This window comes from Ursus maritimus, unplaced genomic scaffold (genome assembly GCF_017311325.1).
Source record: "Ursus maritimus isolate PB19 unplaced genomic scaffold, ASM1731132v1 scaffold_26, whole genome shotgun sequence".
Lineage (NCBI taxonomy): Eukaryota > Metazoa > Chordata > Mammalia > Carnivora > Ursidae > Ursus > Ursus maritimus.
Genome location: NW_024425119.1, coordinates 28157566 through 28181474, shown reverse-complemented (window position 1 = coordinate 28181474; position 23909 = coordinate 28157566). Strand labels below are relative to the sequence as shown.

At 36.6% G+C, this 23909-nt stretch overlaps 1 protein-coding gene across 1 annotated transcript in view; it reads left to right on the top strand.

Moving 5' to 3' along the window:
- The window catches only part of DENND5B (DENN domain containing 5B), a 181963-nt gene that overhangs the window by 111317 nt on the left and 46737 nt on the right, over positions 1-23909 (top strand). The window contains exons 4-7 of the mRNA XM_040642308.1: positions 5559-5746; positions 11337-11873; positions 14264-14495; positions 19100-19250. Of these exons, the coding sequence (XP_040498242.1) occupies positions 5559-5746; positions 11337-11873; positions 14264-14495; positions 19100-19250 (1108 nt within the window). The remainder of the gene's footprint in view (positions 1-5558; positions 5747-11336; positions 11874-14263; positions 14496-19099; positions 19251-23909) is intronic.

Sequence of the window (23909 nt, the reverse complement as noted above, 5' to 3'; positions counted from 1 at the left end):
ATGCTCACAACTGAGCCATGTTGTTCTATAGAATATAAATAGTCTAACAGGAACCTCCACTTCAAGCAAGATCACTGTGCACCTCACAAAATACCAGACATCCTCTTCTCTCGCTGAATTGTAACTGCTGCTTCACTTCCTCACCAGATACAGTCCTAGCCCCACCTTAATCTGCCTTCCCTATAGATCAGGTTTATTGAGGCACCCTGTCATAGAATTGCCTTGATTTGTGACAGTATCTAATCCAAAGCAAGTCTCTACTTTCTTATACCCTCCCTAAAATTATCCAGTCCCAGGCCAAATCTCTGTCTCTAAACCCTCTTATGAAGACATTGCACAGATCCCCAAGATGTGTGCGCTCCCTCTCCATAAGGAGTAGTAAACCCAACTTGTTCACATACAGATGTGTTCCTGGGGTGTTTGACTGAAGAGCACTGATAGAATAAATGATTACTAGTTCTTAACCAAGTGGATCTTCTCATTCCTCCCTTTCCTTAAAAGAATTCTTCTTTTTTTTTTTTTTAAGATTTGTTTATTTTTAGAGAGAGTGCATGCTTGTACACACATGCAAGCGAGGAAGGGGAGTTGCGACGACGGGCAAAGGGAGAGAATCTTTCAAGCAAACTACCTGCTGAGCAAGAAGTCCAGGACCCATGAGATCTAACCAAGAATGGGACACTTAACTGATGGAGCCACCCAGGCACCCCTTAAAAACAGTATTCTTGGGGTGCCTGGGTGGCTCAGTCATAAGCATCTGCCTTTGGCTCAGGTCATGATCTCAGGGTCCTGGGATCAAGTCCCACATCAGGCTCCCTGCTCGGCGAGGAGTCAGCTTCTCCCTCCCTCTCTGCCCCTGACTCGTTCTCTCTCAACAAAATAAATAAAATCCTTTAAAAAAAAAAAAATTATTCTTAGGGGTGCCTGGTGGCTCCGTGGATTAAGCGGCTGCCTTTGGCTCAGGTCATGATCTCAGCACCACCCCCCTCACCCCCCACCCCCTATCAGGCTCCCTGCTCAGTGGGGAGCCTGCTTCTCCCTCTCCCTCTGCCCCTCCCCCTGCTTGTGTGCCAGTGCTCTCTCTCTCTCTTTCTCTCAAATAGGTAAAATCTTTAAAAAAAGAAACATTATTCTTGGGGTGCCTGGGTAGCGCAGTCGTTAGGCGTCTGCCTTCGGCTCAGGCCGTGATCCCGGCGTTCCGGGTTCGAGTTCCACATCGGGCTCGTCCACTGGGAGCCTGCTTCTTCCTCTCCCACTCCCCCTGCTTGTGTTCCCTCTCTTGCTGGCTGGCCATCTCTGTCAAAGGAAGAAAGAAAGAGAAAGAATCTTAAAAAAAAAAAGAAAGAAAGAAAGAAACGTTATTCTTATGTAAAGTATTCATAAGTCGGAAATGGGTAAGGGATTGGAAGAAGAATATGCCCCTACATTAAATTACTTATGGACATTTAAGTAGTATTTTCTCCCATTTAATGTTGTGCAAAAACTGTAATTCTTTTTTAAAACCTAGATTTTAGTGTTATTGCTTTTTTTTTCCCTAAAGAAACTAGTTAAATTAGAAACATTGACTTTTTTAAAGTAAGTGATTGTCTTAGAAAACTAATCTTCAACAATACCAAAAAAACCCCTGATAATAGTTTATTTTTATAACTTTTCACGACAATAAAACTCTGTAGAAACCCGCAGTAAAACTAAAGCAATTTTTATTTATTTTATTTTTTTAAAGTTGTTATTAAGTAATCTCTACACCCAATGTGGGTCTCAAGCTCACTATCCCAAGATGAAGAGTCGCATGCCCTTCTGACTAAGCCAGGCAGGCACCCCAACTAATAGCAGTTTTTGAAAGTTAGCAGATAAACACCATAACAATCAAGTTATTTTTCTAATAGCCCATCTACATAGTACATACTGTACATTTTGAATACAGTCAGATTGTAAAATTTGTAAATAAGATGACTGTGAAGTTAATTTTTTCTTTCTTTTAATTTTTCTTTTTCTTCTTTTTTTTCCCCCCTTTCTCTTAATTTTTAAATGAGCTCTGTTTTCCTCAAACCTCAGGAGTGACATGTGGAATACATCTTCCTGGTAGAGCAACAATGTGCTATATTCTCTAGTCACTTCCAAAAAATTGTGGAGGCTTCCTGAGAGTCCTTTTTCTGCTCTGAAGGGCCTTGGAAACCCTGCATTATATTTCACTATTAAAATCTTTACATTTTTAATATAAAGCAGGAAAAAGATGTTTAAATCTGATTATTTCTAAACAGTAGTTCTGATCCCTACACAGTCTACTTAAACATAGTTAGAATGAGTCACTTCTAAAAATTCTCTGTGTAACGGACAGTATCCATGGCTTAGTAAATGAATATTTGAATTTTCTTTATAAGTGGGCATGCAGATAATTAACTGAATATATGAATATCCAAGAAATGTGATTTTTGAGTGCAGTTTCTTGTCTGAGTAGTTACCATTTTCTCCTACTGAAAAATTAGTTCTTTAGTCTCTTGTGGACAAAATCTAATCAATTATCTATTTAAATTGTGGTTATCCAGCAAAATTATGTAGTCTTACTGAACTAATTCATTTATTTGTTACAAAATATTTTTAGAGGGTTGCCTGAGTGGCTCATTCAGTTAAGCATCTGCCTTCAGCTCAGGTCACGATCTCAGGGTCCTGGGATCGGGCCCCACTGTTATGCTCCGGCTCTGCACCCAGCGAGGAGCCTGCTTCCCCTCTCCCTTTGCCCCTCACCCCTGCTCGTCCTCTCTCTCTCAAATAAATAAAATCTTTTAAAAAATATTTTTTGAACATCTATTGTATGTCAGATCTGAGATAAGGTGCCAAAGTTAGAAAAATAAATAAGACTCCAACCCTTGGTTGAAATGGGTGGCCAACAAAAGAGAATCTTAAAGACATTTCCCTGAATTTGGCCTTTTATAGTTTATCTGCAGGCCTTCCTACCCCTTCTTTTTTTGTGTTTTGTTAGGACTTATTACAATAAGAGGGGAAAATTACAACATTCAATAGCATCATTAAATTTGGTCAGTAACAGCACTTAGGTGACTCAGTCGGTTAAGCGTCCAACTCTTGATTTTGGCTTAGGTCATGATCTCAGGGTCATGAGTTCGAGCCCCACGTCAAGCTTCATGCTCAGCAGGGAGTCTGCTTGAGATTCTCTCTCCATCTCCTTCTGCCCCTTCCCCTGCACATATGCTTGTGCGTGCTCCCTCTCTCTCTCTCAAAAATAAATTGGGGGGTGGGTCAGTAAATTTTGATCAGCACTGCTATAAACTAGGCCCTGTGCTTTATAGGCAAAACAAGATAAAATGGGTACCACTCTGTCCTTACTGAGCCCACAGTAGAGAAAAAAAGCCCACAGGGCATGTGCCATTATGGAGTCCTGTTACAGTTGAGAGCTACAGTTAGTAGGGACGTTCAATAGATTTCAGGGGTTTCAAGTCAGCTGCCCACCCCTACCCCTGTGATGAAAGACCCCCATCTCCCATAGCTCAAACATCTGTGTCTTGACTAGCAAAGTGCTAGGTAGCTGATCATCTGATCTCCTTTGACCACCCTGTCTCCACAGAGTACCAGCAGTCTCCACCCAGCTTCTCTGGGCCCCAGCTGGTGTGTATGTGTGTTTGTGTGTTGATGTGTGTCCATGTCCCCACCTGAGGTGATTGGGTCAGCTGTTTGTTCATATGTCTGACCCCTGCCCCTAGGGGCCACCTGGTGTTTGTGTTTTAAAAGTATTCCTATAAACAGGTTTTCACCTAAAACTTAAATCTTTTTTTTTTTTTAAGAATTTTTTTTTAAGTAATCTCTATACCTAACGTGGGCTCAAATCTACAACCCCAAGATCAAGAGTCACCTGCTCTACCAACTGAGCGGGCCAGGCACCCCATAAAATTTAAGTCTTAATAGTGAATCACATAAGGAAACTTCGAAGTGTACTTGGTTATGGATAGCTGATGACTCATTACCAAAATCCCACTGTAGACTATTAAAGTAGTTGTAAACAAATTATAAAACAACACAAGAAAGATTTTTAAGCAGAAAACATCCTGTTTATGCTTGGTCAGGTGTTCTTTGGGTTGATGTGAACCAAATAGCATCTGATCATTTTCTTTAAACCTTTTCTAAAAGACTGCCACAAAATGTTACTCCTCCAGATTTTACTGTTTTTGTGCAGAGTGAATTCTGTGAGAGCAAAATTACAAGTCCATAATATCCTTTCTCTTCAATTCTCAAATCCAAAAAATTTCAGAAAATCAAAGATTCTTTTTGTAACTGATTTATTGAAAAAGCAGACCTGAACCAGATGACCCTATTTAAATTCTTTATCTGTTCTATTGGGACACTCATAAAGTTTGCTGCAGAAATATTACAGATATTTCTAGATATTTCATGTATATGGTATATGCAGAATATTACCTTTTTTTTTTTTATTTATTTGAGAGACTGAGTGAGAAAGAGAGCATGAGAGGGGGGAGGAGCAGAAGGAGAGAGAGAAGCAGACTCCCTGCTGAGCAGGGAGCGCTACTCAGAGCTCAGGACTTGATCCCGTGACTCCAGGATCACGACCTGAGTTGAAGGCAGATGCTTGCTTTACCGAATGAGCCACCCAGGTGCCCCACAATATTACCTTTTAAAAAAAAAAAAGTGAATTCTAAACACATCTGCCTCCAAAGGTTTAAATGAGGATTATAGACAATGGATGTATAAAGCACCCCCATGGCAGAGTGGTTTAAGAGGGCACTTTATTTGTGACTGTGTGAAGTAATGGATGTTAACAAAACTTACTGAGGTAATCATTTTGCAATATATACATATATCAAATCATTATATCATACTCCTAAAACTAATATAATGTTGTATGTCAATTATATCGCAATAAAATGGGGAAGACACTTTAATATTGTAAGCAGTTTGTAGTTTTGATTAATTCATGTGAAGAAAACAAAAGCAAAAATCAACCTTTAGTTTTCAGGTAACTTTCCCTTTGTTTCTAGATTTGATAGTTATGCAGTTGGGGGTTAAATATAGAAGTATGATTATGAATGCATATATCTGTTTGATTTCATATACCTACAAAATGAAGGCTAAAATAAATATAATCAGGATAACCATAGGCCATAACCATGATCATAATATACAAGAAAAAAAAGAGCCTCTGAATTGGGGATTAGATTGATATCCATGTATACAAAAAGTGATCAGTAGCAATATCCTGGCACATTTTTAATGGGAGACATGCCAAGAGCAATTTTATTAGTTCTTGTTTCCTCCACATTTTAAGGGAATGTAAACTTAAATACGGGTGATTTCAGAAGCAAGAATAAGATAATGTTTCCCACCTACTCATACCTCCCTTAGTACCATTCAGGTGAAACCATTGAACTCTTTAATTATGATACTGGGATAGAACTGACCTATTTTCTGCATGATCATAAAGAAACATTTATTACAACAACATTTTTTTTCTGGAAATTAGTATTTTCAAGCTTAATGCAGTGATTATGTTTTTATTTGGATTCTTCTCCTCCTTTTTTCCTTGTTCTGTACAGATTATCAGCGCTTGATGACTGTGGCGGAAGGCATCACCACACTTTTGTTCCCATTTCAGTGGCAGCATGTTTATGTGCCCATCCTCCCTGCTTCTCTGCTACATTTTCTTGATGCTCCTGTCCCTTATCTGATGGGCCTTCAGTCAAAAGAAGGAACTGACCGTTCTAAACTAGAACTTCCTCAAGAGGTAAAACTTATAATGAGTGATAAAGCATTTGCTGTTTGTTGATTTAGGTCAAGGCCACTTTATTATTAGACAGCATTATCTTTGTCCAAACTGTGTCTCTGACCGTCCTGAATCTCCCAAGTAGGACTAGGGTGGAGCCTGAGCTGTGGAGCACAGATCCTGACTTCTGAGGGTTACCATGACTAGCATGGTTCAAACAGGACAGTGGCAAATTTTCACAGCTATAAATTTGTGAAGATGAACAACAGTAGATGGTCTAGTTGCTTTATTATTCTAATAACATTTAATTTCTTCTTCCCCCATTCATGTTATAAATTCTGCTTTTAAACAATATAGCCCAGGTTTTCCCATCATTAAAATCTTTAAAGTCATTGTATTAATTGAGATGAGTTTGTTTCTTGACTTCCATCAAATGAAAAGTTACATCTCTCAGCAGTCTATGGATAATAGAAATATCAAATACTTTGATATTCTGTTTTCAGACCTAAAGCTAGTTACCAACTTTTTCTAAATGCCAACTTGACTGGTGTTTGAGATAAAAATTCTAACCCTTAGCTTTTAGACCACCTTAAGGTTACTATTCTTTCTGTGTTGTGTTTTCAGATGTTGTTTAAGAAAAAAATAGGAATTCTTGAAGCATTTTGAATCTGTTTTTTTGGCTGTCGTTAATGGTACTCAGAATTGGAATGTAAAACCTTTGAAATGAAATATTGATGAGGGTGCCATGGCCTATTACAAAACATTAAGTAGTTAACTACTTTATATTATTAGCTATTTAATTAGCACCTTTCTTAATAAAATCTTTCATGCTGTGCTTTCCTTTTATTTGTTCTTATTTCCCATAGAGGTTCTTGTTTTAATAAGTGAATTTAAAATAACACACTAAGCCACAGCCATTGTACCCGGTAATGATTCCTGTAATCATCCATTGCTTACTTCATTCCAATGAATGTTTCCCTACTAAAATTAACATTTTTGTTCAGGGGAAAATAGCTTGATTCAGATCATATAAGATATGTATGTAAGCTGTCTTGCTCTTTTTGAGCTTATGCATGTTCTCTGCTTTTGCCTCCCCATTATATCTCTTTTCTCTATTACCTGAACTCTCTTGTTTTCTCTTTTATTAGATTAATCTAACTAGATTAATCTAAGTATCTTGTTGGTTCAAAGAAAAAATCCTTTAAATTTTTAAGGAAAAAGAATAGCCAAATCTATTTTAAATGCAATTGAAGTTTAAGAACTTAAATAAAATCTTTAAAAGAAAAAAAAAAAGAACTTAAATAGTGACATGTTTTAGTTTCCTGTTGAGTATCTGGTCTATTTGTATATTAATCAAATGATATTTTATAAGACAATATGTTTAGGTGTATAAATATTATCTTTCTGTTTTTGTATGAGTTATAATTGTTGAGAGTTTTTAAATGCCACCTGGATATTTTTGTAGTGGGGAAGTCTTTTTCTCTCCATATCTGCATGTATTCTCTGGCTCTAAAGATAAACAAACTTCAAAATTCTGAATGCTCTTGCAGCAATGTCTGTGATTTTCTAATTTTTTACTCATTAAATCAACACTCTTTCATAAATGTCCATGCCCGTCTATTCAGAGAGTAGAATAACAGGAAATAACCTGGGTCAGCTCTTAGCATTTTCCTCTAAAATAACGATGTACTAACATATATTTTCTATACAGAAGCACTGCTATTTTCACAGCTGACCCAGGTTATTTCCTGTTATTCTACTCTCTGAATAGACGGGCATGTCCAGTTATGAAAGAGTGTTGATTTAATGAGTAAAAAATTAGAAAATCACAGACATAGCTGCAAGAGCGTTCAGAATTTTGAAGTTTATTTATCTTGAGAATTCACACAGGTCACTTTGTGCTGGTAGCCTTTTACAATGAGATGAAATAATCTACTTCGCATAATTTTGGAGAAGTAAGTATAAAAATAGCCATTTAAAAAAGTGATTTAAATATATTCACTCATAATATTCACCTCCTCCCTCCTTTCCCTGAAAACTGTAAAATAAAATAATAGCTAAAAATAGTGACAGGGGAAAAAAAACAGTGACAGGGTTTCTTAGAATAGTTATGAAAATGATAAGTTTACAAAATGATTATTTTAAGAAGGTATGATTTTAGTTGTTAGCTAACTAATGTAAGTACATAGACTTATAATTAACCACCCACTGACTTTCCCCGTAGTTCTAAAATGATAGGCACAGGTGGCCACTTTGTTATATTGTTTTTTGGGGGCTGGGGTGGGGAGAGTGATGGTAGAAGAATATAGTATTGAAGGTGAATTGCAGAGAATGGTACCTCACTTTCTCCCATTCTTGCTCATCTTTACAGTAAATGGTGGGCAAAAAATCAAAAAACTAAATTAGAATTGCTTTTCCACTTTTTGTTGTATCTTACCCTGAGATTCTATAAGAATATTTTATTCTTATATTCTATATTACATAGAATATATAAACTATAAGAATATTTTATTGTTTATTTTTTCTATGGGAATATTTTAAGTATTCTCCTCTGGCTTACCCTTTGCCAGTTTAACTTCAGCCATTGAGAATATATCCCTTACTGAGCATGGAGAGAGCTGCCCTGGCCTCACATTCCTGGATACCTCTTCCTCCTGTGTACATTTTTGGGGTACCACAAAATGGCTACCTCCTTGAGCCTTATTCATTCATTCACCAGACAGTTGTCTCATACACTGCCAGTGTAGGATTCTTTAGGACATTAAGATAAATGATATAATGTCTGCTTTCCAAAATAAGTCATTTACAAATATTAAAAACAGGTTAAAAAAATAAGAGGAATGAATGAGCTAAGCATATATGCAGAGGAAATCCGAATGCCTTTAGGGTAGAGACATAGGAAAGCTTCATGGCAGAAGAAATGATTAAACGTCAAGTCTTTGTTGCCTTTCTTTTGAGGGAATGTTTTTCTTTTTTTTTTTTTTTTTCAAGATTTTATTTATATATTTGACAGAGAAAGAGAGGGGGAGACCATAAGCAGTGGAGGAAGCAGAGGCAAAGGGAGAAGCAGGCTTCCTGCTGAGCAGGGAGCCCAACGTGGGGCTCAGTCCGAGGATCCGAGGATCATGACCTGAGCCGAAGGCAGACGCTTAACCCACTGAGCCACCCAGGCGCCCCATGTTTTTCATTTTTAGCTAGAAGTGATAACTTACCGTAAATGTGTGAGCAGCATTGATCAGCTAAGATATAGAAATACTTAGTCCTAAAACAATGTAAAACTGAGAGTTAGGTGTATTTTTTATTGTGTATATAAAATTTCTTGAGCTCTTCTGATAATAATTTTTAGTTTAATGGTATTAAAATTTAAAAAGTGACTTATCCGAATACCCTGTCATATGGAGTTCTTCTTCGTTTTAGAAAAAAGGCTTTTTGGTTTTTCTTCATTAAGTCTTCATAACACAAGTTAATTCTGTTTTCACTTTGTGGTAATCAGATCCCCAACTTGGGCGCATCTAAGCAGTCATAGGGAGGGTATGAGAGAATCACGGGAACAGGAAGACAGGCCAGTAGTGCGGGAATGTCCACCTTGCCCTACCTTTCAGCTCAGCAGTGACTGTATGAGCATAGCGAGCTCTAAAATTTCCCAGATGAAGCATTTTCTCTTTTCATAGAAGAAGGATAGAAAAGGATAGCAGGAAGGCATTAATGGAGGAGACAGTGCAAAATGTGTGGTGGGAGTTGGTTGGCTAACATTTAGATTAGCAAGTGAGTAAATTTTTTTCTTCCATTTTTAAAGTTACTGAATCATCCATTTGAATTATAGTGACCTACTTTCTCCCCCTAAGCCTTTCAACACATCCTGCTTTCTAGAGACTAGAGATAGGTATATAAAGATGTGGATTTAAAGAAAGCTGTAGGCAGCAATACTGTCTTCAGCAAGGTTTGACTTCATCTCTTATTTTAGAGGAAATTACTGATGTTGGAGATGAGGAAAATGGGAGGAAAAAAATCTTTTAAGCCACTAGGCTGTTTGAGGATGTTTATCTGGAACAGGTGTCAGGAAGTTGCCTAACTTTTTGGGCCTCAGTTTCTTCATCTGTAAAATTAAAGAGTTGGATTCAGAGATTACTTCAGGCTTGAGAGGAATTGTTGATTCTCTGTTTTTAGATAGGGGGACGTCTTGAGTTTTGATTGAGCTAAATATAGAAATTTGTACTTTTGTGCATTAGCACTTGACATAAAGAGCAGGGATCAAAAGAGAAAAATAAAAGCCCAACTATTTGCTCTCCTTTTTTCACCTTACGTTGCCACACAGGATCAAAGGGCAATGTGAATTGTCTTCTTGCTGACCTGGGTGGCAGGGTTGTGGGAGAGAGGGGCAAACTCAAAGCGAAACTTCCTATTCTGTTGGTTAACTTCCACCCTGTGCCCTGTGTCCAGCCACTCATGTAGGCAGGACAGTTTTATGTGATGGGCTATACCTTTGGCCTCCCACCCTTCCACAGTCCATGAGCACAGTCTTCCATTACACTGACAGGCTTGTTCTGATTAAGAGGGTATGAACACTAAAAGTAAAATATGGTTTTGGAGTCTACTATAATCACGTACGTGAGGGACAATAAGAATTTAGTGCATGTACTTGGCCCCTTGAATTGTCCATAAACACTTGGAAAACATTTAAAAGTCTTTTTATTCAATATAAACTCAAAATCTATAATGTAAGCAAACTCAAAAAATTTTTTTCCACTGATTTCTATTTCTTCTTTTTTTCAACTCAAAAATATCTCCTGAATCAACTCTTAATTATTCAAGGAGTAATCATTTGTAATTGTCTAAGCACTTGCCTCTACCACTTTCTGCCTCCTGCTGTTTGTCTAATAACTTCTGAAATGGTTTTGCTAAGAGGTTGAAGCTAATTTTGGGTAAAGTGAAAATTTATGGATATTCTGTGAATTGGATTGTTCTTTGCCAATTTCATCCCATTTGGGGGAACTACAGCTGCTAAAATTTAGCAATTATTGTTAATTCTAAATTACAAATGGTGTCAGAGCAGTGGAATGGCATAGAAAGTTACGACTAGATTCATCCAATGCCCATTTTACCCAGTGCCTTCTGTGGTAAGGTACTACAGCTATGTGCACCTTTACTCATTTAGGAATGCCGAAGAGATGTCATATATTACAGAATCATGTCTAGATTATAATAAATTGCTTTAAGACCCAGAGAAAATTATCCATTTTTATTAAATATGATATAGAATACTCACCTAGGGAAAAAATGCTGGAAAAAGGAATTTATTTTTAAAGAATAAAAATTCTTAACCTTCAGAAAGTTAACATAAATATAGGCATTGTAAGGTCTTAAAAGGTCTAGTCACAAGAAAATAATTGTAATTATGTGTGGTGATAGATGTTAACTAGACTTACTATGGTGATCATTTCATAATATATATTGAATCACACACCTGAAGCAAAATGTTATGTATCAGTTATATCTCCATTTTAAAAAAGTCAATGTGTATTCTATGATTGTGTTTATAATAGTTGACGAGAATATTTTAGAATATAAAAATGTTACTTTAAAACCTTTGTATTACGTCTTTTTCTTTCAGGCTAATTTGTGTTTTGTGGATATTGACAACCATTTTATTGAACTGCCTGAAGAATTTCCACAATTCCCCAATAAGGTGGATTTTATCCAGGAACTCTCTGAAGTGCTGCTTCAGTTTGGGATCCCTCCTGAGGGCAACCTCCATTGCAGTGAGAGTGCCACAAAGCTGAAGAATCTGGTTCTGAAGGACTTGGTTAATGACAAGAAGAATGGCAATGTCTCCACTAACAACATCAGTATGTATGAGTTACTGAAGGGCAATGAAACCATAGCCCGCCTCCAAGCTCTGGCCAAGCGGACTGGTGTGACTGTGGAAAAAATGGACCTCTCTGCCACACTGAGTGAAAAAGAAAAGGATTTAAAACTGCAGTGTGAAGAGGCAGAACTGAGGGACTACCAGCTCAATGTGCAGCTCCGCGAGGTCTTTGCTAACCGCTTTACGCAGATGTTCGCAGATTATGAAGCGTTTGTGATTCAGACTGCCCAGGACATGGAATCCTGGCTGACCAACCGGGAACAGATGCAGAACTTTGACAAAGTAAAAAAACAAAACAAAACAAAAAAAAACCTCCTATCCCTTTTTATGGCTCTTAGTGGGCTGTCTTACTGATTTTGTTAACTTTTTTTTGCCACAGATTTTTCCTCTCTCTTCCCATTAAGAACTTATTTTTATATTTTGTCTTCATCCTATCATGACATCTCAACTTGTCCATGTAAAGATAACACTTTAGTTTCAGAAGGCAAAGTTTTATCTCATCTTAGGATCGAAAGAGAGAAAAAGTGAATGAATTAGGTTTTATGACTGTAAGTCTAAGGTTCTGTTCCAAAGTTTGTGGGACAGGAAGACAGAAAATGACACTGGCTTTCGATTGTCCCGCTGAAGTTGAAGCTTCTTTCTAAGGTTTACTATAGAGTATTCTTCTGGCAGATTTTCTGGACTATCCACCAGTTTTTTTGCTTGTTTTTGTTTTCCAGACAAAAGCACTTAGAGGTGTGCTTTAACTCTTTTAGGTCACTAGGGTGTAGTTCAGTCCCCTGCCTCTGTGATTCCCAGGGCATCATATTGCTATTAGAATGCATTATGGCTTTTTGCTAGATGGTAGCTTTGTGTCATGAAAGACCTCTCAGAGGGGCTAATGTATTCTAAGAGGCTAATCTACAGTTATGGAGTCTTTGGCAAGTAAATATTAATAAACATTTTCTATAAAGGTGGGTAGTATCAAAGATCATTTTCTGATTTCATCAGACATTTTTTCAAGTTGAAGTTTATAATAAACTACATTCAACAGTAAGTTCTGATGCATTTTATGTTTGAGAAAACTTTCAATAAATTAAGAAGCCTTCACTTCTTCAAATGTATTCCTGCTTTTAGGTTCCTTTCTTATTAGGCTTAAGCATTTTTTTCCTATCCAACTCGGAACTAATCTGTGTACACTCATGATTTATCCTTGGGGCAATTCAAATTCTTATCTAAATTGAGCACTGGTACTTTCTTCCTTCTTAATCTTTATGTAGCTTCAAACTATAAATGGAATTTTTTTTATATAACCACTAGAGAAATGAAAGTTTCATGTGGATTTCAGAAGGCTTATCATCATTTCATTTTTCACTAGGAAAATGTACAGGACTATCACATGCTTGCTAGTCCTCCAAGCCAAGTCTTTGCTGACTTAAGTGTTGTAGTCCATAAGGATCTGAATATCAAAAGCCAGATATCTGGCCCATTTAGGGGTGGGAAGAAGGTGTTTGCTCTAGAAAAAGTAAAATTGATATATACCTGCAAAATATCTTTTGAAGAAGTGAATTGATTTTTAGAGACTACTGTGAACCTTTCACTGGCTCTTTGGATTTATGTAAATATGTCTGAACTATGAAGGCACTTAAATTGAATAAGCGGGTTTCTATAAGGAACTTTTTTAAAGGCTTCCTAATTTTAGAATGAAAAATAGAAGCCAATGAGTATTAAGGAGACTTATCTTACATCAGAAATTACCCTTCCATCTTTTACCTTCTGGCTTCTGCTTGCCTACTTAAAAGAGTGAAAAGCAAAAGCAGCCCAGCAGCTAAAATAGTAATTCACTTCCAAATTTCAGCTACCATCAAACTGTGACTAGAATTCCTGTAAATGGACTTAAAGAACCACAGGGGGAAAAAAAAAAACACACTTTGAATTAGGAGCTGATCACAATTAACTGAACCATTCCATTCTCCAGACAAGCTGGTAGCAGGAACGTGCAGCTGGTTGAACATGTTTTCCAAAGGCTCAGCTTGCTTTGGATGGTTTTTCAGGCAATACTTTTTTTAGTTGTTAAGGCCCAGACTCTTTAATCAGCACAGGTCTGGAAGGAGTTTGATCTTGAATTAGCACTCATCCATCAGTCTCGAACAGTGTTGGGGCCTAGAAAAACATCCACTTGACAAAAAGATTTCACCCATAAGCACAAATTCCATGTTTTTTTAAGGTTATTACCTATGTATATATCTCAGTCGAATCCATTGATCACATCATTGCCTTATGACTCAGAGGTATACTGCATAGGCTAGGAATAGAGAGCAGAAAAAAAAAAATCACAGCTCACAGGGAGAGGGGTCAAAATTATTGGTAAGTGAAGAGGATGGCTGATGATACTGCAGTAACTGACTCACCCTGTTTCATTAGTGATGCCCTCGTTTCTACCTAATGATCATGAGGACCAGAATGTAAATCAGTTTTGAAAGGTAGGATCAGTGCTAAAGGCCTAAGCGACCTAAATTCCATGATTTTAGAAGGAGAAGTCTTTTTTTTTTTTGAGATTTTTAAGTATCAAGCATCAGTTTTGCATGTTATACGATTTTTAAAAGATGACCTCACCAACAAATTTTCAGATTTATCACGTAGTGATAAAGATAGTCTCTTTGCACTAATAATTTCTAATTATCTCATTACAGGCTTCCTTTCTGTCTGACCAGCCTGAGCCTTACCTGCCATTTCTTTCACGCTTCATTGAAACACAGATGTTTGCCACCTTTATTGATAATAAAATTATGTCTCAGTGGGAAGAGAAGGATTCTTTGCTTCGGGTCTTTGACTCTCGCATCGAGAAGATGAGACTGTATAATGTAAGGGCACCCACCTTGAGGACATCTATCTATCAGAAATGCAGCACTTTAAAAGAAGCAGGTATATTTGTCATGCCTTTTAAAATTATCTTAAAATCCACGATTGTTTCTTTTTACACATTTTTGGTCTTTAAACCAAAAATTAATTTTCAGTTTAGACTTCATGGTTAATCCTTTATACTGTATCAAGTGCTTTCTTTACTTTTGTTTCTTTCTGTTTCTCTGAGTTAATGTCCATTCCATTCCTATTTGACATTCCTCTGCCCTTAAGAAGAGAAAAAACAGGGGCGCCTGGATAGCTCAGTTAGTTAAGCATCAGGCTCTTGATTTTGGCTTAGGGCCTGATCTCAGGTTCTTGAGATCGAGCCCCACATCCGGCTCCACGCTGGGCGTGGAGCCTGCTTAAGATTCTTTCTCTCTCCGTCTCCCTCTGCTGTTACCCCTAAAAGAAAGAAGGAGAGAGAGAGAGAGAGAGAGAGGGAGAAAGAAAAAGAAAGAAAGAAAGAAAGAAAGAAAGAAAGAAAGAAAGAAAGAAAGAAAGAAAGAGGAAAACAGTAACAAATTGAATGGAATATAGCCATAAGATTGCTGTGAATTTTGTCTTACTCTCTTTTATTGCCTTAATTGAAAAAAATTTAAATTTTTCTTGCTGCTTATGTTGCCTTTTTTGCTTCTCACTTCTTTTCTTTTCATTAAAGGAAAGATAAGTATTAATTTAAAATAATAAATCTGAGATGCTGCCTAATTTACATAACAGTATATTTACTTGTTAGTGGTGCCATTAATTTTTAATAGTTTCACTTATTGAAATTAAATCTCTGGATTCTTGTATTCAAAGTAGTTTTTCCAGGAGTACCTGGGTGGCTCAGTCATTAAGCGTCTGCCTTCGGCTCAGGGCGTGATTCCAGACCGTGGGATCGAGTCCCACATCAGGCTCCTCTGCTGGGAGCCTGCTTCTTCCTCTCCCACTCCCCCTGCTTGTGTTCCTTCTCTCGCTGGCTGTCTTTCTCTGTCAAATAAATAAATAAAATCTTTAAAAAAAAAAAAAAAAGTAGTTTTTCCAACCCTGACACCAGTTTTTTCCTTGGAGAATCATGAGTCTTGACCAGTCTTGTCTGGTAGTAATGTAATCCATTACATAAATAATCATATCAATAGCCAGTATTTACTGAGAACTTACCATGTGCCACACATCGTACCACATGTTTTACATTTTGCATTTGATCTTAACAATGAGGGCGTGTAGACATATTTTCTTTTGTTTTATTAGTGTCCTCATTTTGCAGGTGAGAAAGCTGAGAGGTTAAATAATTTGCTTATGATTGCACAGCCAGTGATTGATGGAGCATGATTTGAACTCAGAGTTGACTAATTCTGAAGCCTTACTACCATATTAGATGTTTCTTTAGTAAAGAAACCTGTGAAGTAGGATGCCTGAGGGGCTCAGTCAGTTAAGCATCTGCCTTCAGCTCAGGTCGTGATCCTAGGGTCCTAGGATTGAGTCCCACGTCACGCTCCTTGCTCTGGGGGGAGTCTGCTTCTCCCCCTGCCTGCCACTGCCCCTGCTTGTGCTTTCTCTTTCTCTCTGACAAATAAATAAATAAAATCATTAAAAAAAAGTGTGAAGTATACCAATCCACACAATTTTATACGTTTATACCTTGTTCCTAACACTTTGTTTCCCAAATAAACTGACACCTATCACCTGAGTGCCCCTTTTTTTCATTTTTTCCCCTTTCTAATATAGAAGCTATTTGAGCAAGTTTTCCTCTGGAGCAAAAAGAGGCAGGAAAGAGTTTCTTTGCTCTGTTGCCATGCTTGCCTTTCTCACTTATATTTAAATAGATCAAAGTCACAGGAGTGGTGATGCTGTATTTGTAGCATATTTAAGGAAAGAAATATGTAAATGATGTCTTTATATAGGCTTAAGAGGTTTCTGATAACTCACTGAAACATCATTCTGTTGTATTCCCACTTACGAAGGTAGATCCTTGGAGCTCCTTCAGGAAGTGGCAGTTACCTCTCTGTTTCTGGAAATTGAGGGAGTGGAATGAATGAAATCGTCTGTGCCTATTCAGAGAATAGTATGACTTTCAGTGCTTTAATAGCCATGTGAATAATATAATGCCTTGTTGCGAAAATGTCATTCCTCCCTTCCTGACAGAATTTTTTTAATGGAGCTAAGCACTGATTCCTTTATTTGTGTGCTTCCAGAAAATCTTTTCAATTAAAATAGATTTTCTGTCAGTCTCTCAAAAAATTTGACATTCCCACTGTCATCACAGAAATTATGTAATACTCTTGAAAATATACCATATTGGTATAACATATGAAAATGAGATTAGGCTAAAGCAGTAGTCTCCCAGGAACCTAATTTATCAAAGACTTTTTTTTTTTTTTTAAGTAAAAGGAGGCAGCTGAATGTGACTGTGTCTATCCCCCATAAATGGTGCTGTTGTTTCTTTCATAAGGTAAAATTATCCTCCTCCCACCCCCCCAACAAAAACTGTAGAGACTGGCATTTTGTTGTTTTGTATTGATTTTTATTGTGTGTGGGTTTTTTTGTCCTTTGTTGTTTTGCTTTTATTTTTGTTTTGCTTTTAACTAAAAAGAATTTTGATTTTCAGGTGAACTCTTTAGGCAGAGGCTATCTGCTGTTGATATTGTGGCACCAGAACCTCATGATTTCTGTGCAGAAAGACAAGTTGATAGTAATGCAGAGTTTTTCTTTTTTCTTAACCAACCACAGAAAATGAGTACTGGCACAAACCCTTGAAAATCTAACAGGCCCATGACCTCTCAAAGCAGGCATTTAATAATTTCTGAATATTCAGTATTCACTTGTGGTATAATTACTGAAAAGTAACATTGCATTATGCTCCCCATGGCAATCTTCAGTATAAACTGAAGAGTTTAGAGTAACTCGTTGTGAATCATGCTTTTTGTTTTTAAAAAGCTTCCTGACTGAAGGAGAATAATTCAGTATCAGATGGATTTCTCTGTCATTTTAAATCCAGCGGGAAAACGGAAGCTACTTTTTTTTTCCTTTCATGAGAACAGAAGCATTCATTGGCAGAGATGGAATTTTATAGTATTTCATGGAACATAAAATTGGCAGGGACTTCAAAGAATTCCATGCCATGAATCTAAGCTTTATTTTGCCTGAACCATCTGTTAATTAAGTGTTTTATAAATATTAGGAAGCACTGAGAGTATAGATAGGGTTGTGGAGAGCCAGAGGGCATTGTTGAAAATTAAATACCATTTCACATTAAAACATGGCATTCTTTCACCCAACATAGACCATATGGACTATGTTTTAAGAGAAGTTACACAAGTTACACATTAAAAATAAAATGAAACTCAAGAGGTTTTGGATAAGTTCATATGAATTATAAAGGAAAAATTAGGGAAGTTTGAAGTAGGTATCTAATATTGTAAAGTTTAAGTCATAGAAGTTAATAGTGATATCTGCAAAAACATCCCTTAATGCTGTCATCAAGCCCAAGCAACTGGCTTAGGTGAAGCATTAATCTCACGCAAGATGGTATTAAGCATGTTCTTTTGACAGGTGTGGAATATGTCATGGACAGACACATCTCCACTCAAAAAGAAAGTTTTTAAAAGTATGTATGGGGGAATAACCAGCAGTACTCAATCTGCTTATATTGAAGTGGGCAAAATAAACTGGTTCCATGAAATACTTATAAAAGTACCTTTTTCCTTCTCTTAAATCCCAAGATTAGCAGTTCCCAGAGTGTGTTCTTCATGACACCACCACGATTACTGCTTGTTCTCCCCTTTCAGTAATCTGTAAGCAAAGGATTAAAGACCTAGTCTTGCTTCACAAATATATTTTCTCTTGGAAATTCATAAAAACATTTAAGATCAGATTTTTCTACCAGAGAAATAGTTCGCTATTTCTTGGGTCTTTGGGATATCCTCCTAACTTTAAGTGGTTTTAAATAGAAATGTTAGTAATTCCTATCTTTTACTTTTGGGCTGTTTTATTCTTCAAAAGGTCAGTTTCTTATCCTCTGGACATTTTCTAAATGCCTGCTTATTTTATTGTACTATTACCCCTCTTGATCTAATAAACACTCCTAAATGACTCCTACTAATGAGAATGTGACTGTTGCTAAAAGCGAAGTAATAAACTTTACACTGTTTCTTGTTTTTACCAATGGAGAACTATGGATATTTAATGGGTCTTTGTACAAAGAAATAAAGTAATATAAGGCTATTGTGCTTGCTTTTCCTTCCCTGTCTTTCAGTTCAAGGCCAGTATTTTATTTGCCATCGCTTTCTTAGATGTACTTAGAACCATATTTTCATTAAGAAAATATTTTTCTTAAATATTTAATATTGAAGTATTAAAATACTGAATATCCCACTTAAGGGAAACTTGTTTCAGGGCTATAGATTTTTCAACCCTGCTGCCCTGCTTTTGACAGAGGCAGAACATACCATGAAAATTAGTCATCTAGTATTCACTTAAAATTAACCTTTTTATACTTAACATTACACTGATTTCTCAAGAGCTTTTATAAAAATCTATTTTAGGGTGTCAGAAAGATTGAGTTCCTTGGTGCATGAGTAGAGGAAGCATTGTTTTAAGGTTAAGCCAATGAAATGCCTCTAATTTGTTATAAATTTAATTTATAGCCCAATCAATTGAGCAGCGACTAATGAAAATGGATCACACTGCAATCCACCCACATCTGCTTGATATGAAAATTGGTCAAGGCAAATATGAGCAAGGGTTCTTTCCAAAATTACAGTCCGATGTCTTGGCAACAGGACCAACTAATAACAAGTAAGCAAGCACGTTCTTCACTTTAGCGGTGGGTTGAAGGGGTAAGTGAAGGGTGCAGTGCTGTACAGCTCTAATGGGATATTGTAATCATTATAATATCTTATCGATCTGATTACTTTCTTCAAAGACCAAATCAATCCATTTGGAATATGGATTGGCATTCTACTAGTATTTGGCTTTTAATTCCATCATGTGAAAAATCCAAAGACTAGAGGTTTCTTTCCTTTTTAAAGTAATGTACAGTTGGGAATAGTTTCACTTTAAACAACTAAATAAAATGCTAATACTATCTAATGGAATTAGAAAAATTATACTTTCACTGCCTGTATTAGTTTCCTAGGACTGCTATACAAAGTACTACAAATTTGGTGGCTTTTAAAACAACAGAAATTTATTCTTTCACAGTTCTGTAAGCTGGAAGTCTAAAATCAAGGTATTGACAGGGCCATTCTCCCTCCAAGACCTCTAAGGGAGGAGCGTTCTTTGCTTCTTCAACTTCTGCTGGTCTCAGGCATTCCTTGACTTCTAACAGTACTAACTCCAGTCTCTGTCTCTGTCTTCGTCTTCATGTCCCTCTATGTCTGAGTCCAAATTTCCCTTTTCTTGTGAGGACACCAGTCCTATTGGATTATGTCCCACCCTGATGACCTCATCTTAACTTGATTACATCTGCAAAGACCCTATTACCAATTAAGGTTACGTTCATAGGTATTGCATTCAAGACTTCAACATACCATTGGAGGGTTGAGAGGGGACACAGTTCAACCCATAACACCACCTTTGTATTTTTTAAGTATCAAGTTCAAAAATTACAAAACAATCAAAAATAAAGATAAACCCTATCATTCTTTATGGCAGATGATTCCATTCAGAAAATACCTGAATATGATTAGAATCTTTTCAGTGAAAAGAGTTCTTTGGGCTTAAGGGAATTCTTGATTTTGCGTGCATACAGGTGTTTATTAACAAGCGAGGAGTAAAGGAAGGTTTTATAAGAAAGGACACGAAGGTATTAAAGGGAAATACAATAAGTTGCAAAGAAAGAGCTTGGAATCGGAAATCAGTAATTCTGGAATTTAGTTCATTCTTAACTGCTAACTAGGAACCTTGGACAGGTTGGAATCATTTGCCCCTTTCTCACCTGAAAATATTCTTTTAACATTCTACAACATCTATCACCTTATAAAAGTGGCTCAGAGGAGGAAAGGAAAAAGCCAGGCTGTGGCTAAAGAAATGGGATAGAAGACTGAGGTAAAGACTGGGTGCACAAAATGGAAGTGGCGTTGAGGTACTTGAATTTTCAGAAAGTAAGTAGAGAATCAGTGAGGGGAATAAAAAAGAGGTAGAATGATGTCTTCTGAATGGCCCAAATTAATGGTTTAAACCAAAAAGTGGTTTAAAAGTATGATGTTTCTGTTCTTTAGATGAACTGCTTAATTTAAATGTTGCAAAGTTTTCGTACTTGCCTCTTTATTTCCTAAGGTGTTTGTCACGATTTTATTGGTCAGGAAAAAGGAAAACATAGAAAATTATCTCTATAATATGTGATGGTAACAGTTGGTTTAATTTGATAAACAGTGTTCTAAGCTAGGTACTGTGATACTTGGAATTTCTTAGGGTGCATGTATATGTGGTAATATTTTTGTATCCTTGTGTTTGTACTGCTAATACCCTATTTTTAATAACCTGAAAGGAATGAACCCCTTACCATTTTCCTAGCTGAAGGTGTTCTTTAAATGTTTCTTAAATGTGTCGGAATAATTGATTCATTTAGTTCCAGATGTGAGAAAGCTATAGTGATAGCAAACACATCAAAAGGGAAAAAGTGGTGTGTGTGGATTAAGGAAAAACAGTTACAGTACCATTTACATTGCTGCTGCTTTTCCTTTCAGAGTCTGGTGTTTACGGTCATAAATATATACCCCTTAACAAATCTCAGTCAGAAAACTTAGAAATTTTCATCACTGCATGAAAGTAATTATTTTTCTTTCCTTTTTTCTGCTTCCAAATATACTTTTCCTGCCAGTGGAGCCTTCTCCACGCCAAGAGAGGGGAGGTTATGGAGTTGATCTGCTGATTATAATCGCTAATATTAAGCGGATTCTGCACTGGCTTCCTTGCTGACTGCACTGAGCACATTAGCTTCTTTTTACAAGCGTATCCCTATATATAAAACCTATATTGTTTTACCCATTTTACAAATGAGATTCAGAGAGATTCAACAACTTGCTCCAAGATCACATAGCTAGGAAGTGATGAAACTAAGAGTCAAACCTAGGTCTGCTGATCCAGGGGCTCAAGCCCTTAACTGTTAAACCACGGATACATACTGTCTGGATCAGTTACTTCAAAACAAAGGTGACAAATGCCTTTTGTTACGTTTGCAGTTGGAAACTGTACCTAAAACTGTAACCTAAAATAATGAACATAAGTGTGTACTATGGAAAAGAGAGATAAGTACCAAAAATTTTGTAATACATATTTTCACAAGTCATCTGAAAGAAACAACATACTTTTAAGCCACCTTCCAAGAACCTTAATATGACTTACTTATTTAGTTTGGGCCATTTAGGTCAAAAGGCATAATTCTAATTCTTTTTTATTCCGTTCATTGATTCTCTAGTTGCCTTCTGAAAATTCAGGCGGTTCAAAGCCACTTTTGTTTTGTGTACCCAATGTAACAAGATCTTCCACAATGAAAGAGCCCTCAGATACCTCACTTCTGCTTTAAACTGGACTCTGTTAAGGGGGGTGGCCTCAAAGGAGATAGGATAATACTCTGAGGAGCAAGATAGACTTGTAGGCATCATCTTCCCTAGTGAAGCAGTGGTTGAGGTCAAATAGCCTAACCCTGAAGTCAGTGGCATTATTATGTGTTAGTAGGAGTCTGAGCTTGGGTTACTGGCAGTTAGGAATGGAACTCAGGTCTCATTTTTCCAGGTACCATGTTCATGGTGTCTCATTCATAAAGCCTAGAGGTCTGGAGAATTTTCAGTGCAGTATCCTTTTACATATTTGGAAAGGAGAACTATGCAGTAAAGTAAAAGAATTATATCCGTGGTGTATGTGACTCTTGAAGAGATGTCGAACATTATGAGGTTTCAGACTTTCCAGATGAGTGTTCTGTTTTTCAGAAATGAATGAGTGTTCTGTTTTTCAGAAATGAATGAGAATTTTCCATCAGAATAGACTAGTCATCAGTTTACTTATTTTTTCCTATGTCTTTAAAATATCCTAATTGCTTGAATTATTTCATATTAGTAGACTATTAATTTAAGTAGCTTTATTTCATTTAATAGCATTAGATTATTCATTCATTCGGCAAATATTTATGGAACCCCGACTGTATTTGAGGCATTGTCCTATTCACTGGGAGTTTAGCAATGAACAAACAACAAAAATCCCTGCTTTTAAGGAGGAGGAAACAAACTTAGTATTAAAATAAGTAACCTATTAGTGATAAGATTTGTGAAGAAAAGTAAAGCAGAAAAGGGAAGTAAGGAGCATAAGGAGGGAAGATTTCAACTTTAAATCTTACTGCCTTAAATCTTACTGCCATGTTTTCTTGCTTTTAATCTTGTATATAATCCCAAGGTCTCTCCTTTCCAGATTGAGCCCCAGGTATTACATTTTCAGATAGATTTTAGTCTGAAAGAGAAAAGATCTAAGAACTCATTTCAGGACAAGGAGATGTATAACCATGCCTCTGCAAATGGTTGATCAACTATTAGAATTTCATATGCTGCTTACAAAGCAAAAGCAAATAAGGTGTCATTAGTATTTTCGCAAATGTGATCATCTTTGGTAAACATATGCTTAATAAATGAGATTTAATAATGAAAAGAAAAAAGTAATTCCTTAAGAAGACCAGGAATGTGTAGACTTAATAGTAATTTTCTTAAGCAGATGATCATATCCCTGTTTTGAAAATAAAATAGGGCATTTTGTCCCACAGCATGTATAGTGAGATGCTAGTTCTACCATGTAAGTTAATATTTATCCTTTTCTTTACCTAAAGGTAAAGACTTTGCCTAAAGTCTTTTCCACTTTCGCCTGCCAAGAGAATTGTTCTGCGTTTGTATTCTACTCCTTCTCTTTATTCATTATATAAGTTCATTAGCTGGTGTTTAAAGTCTGTTTCCTATTTTTACTATTTATTTGAACTACCCTGTCCAGTAACCCTACTTTTTTAAATCCCCGAACAAATTTTACTGTCTCTCACTGACCTTTTTTGCTACAGGGCTATTTCTGAGGCCTCCGGGTCTTTGTACATTTTCTTACTTTTATTTCCCCTTTGTTTATTGTATAAGTTTATCAGCTGGTGTTTATATTCTGCTTCAAAGTTGTTGAAGAAAAACAAATATTAATGACACTGTTGATGATGGTAAGACAAACTTTATTCAAGGGGGGCCACGTAGGGACCATTGCAGTGGGAGAGAGATTGAACTCCGTTCCAAATACAATATGGATAAGTAGGAATTTATAATCAAGTAGCAAAGTGGAGAGAAAATTACTAAGAGGGAACATCAGAGGTAAGGGAGAGGATTTTGACTAAACCAACCTAATAGGATTCTTGCTGAAGGTAGGCCTGGGTGGTCAGACATCATCTGGAGGGTTATGGCTGACGTAGAAGCTGGTGAGCTATGAATGATCATATAC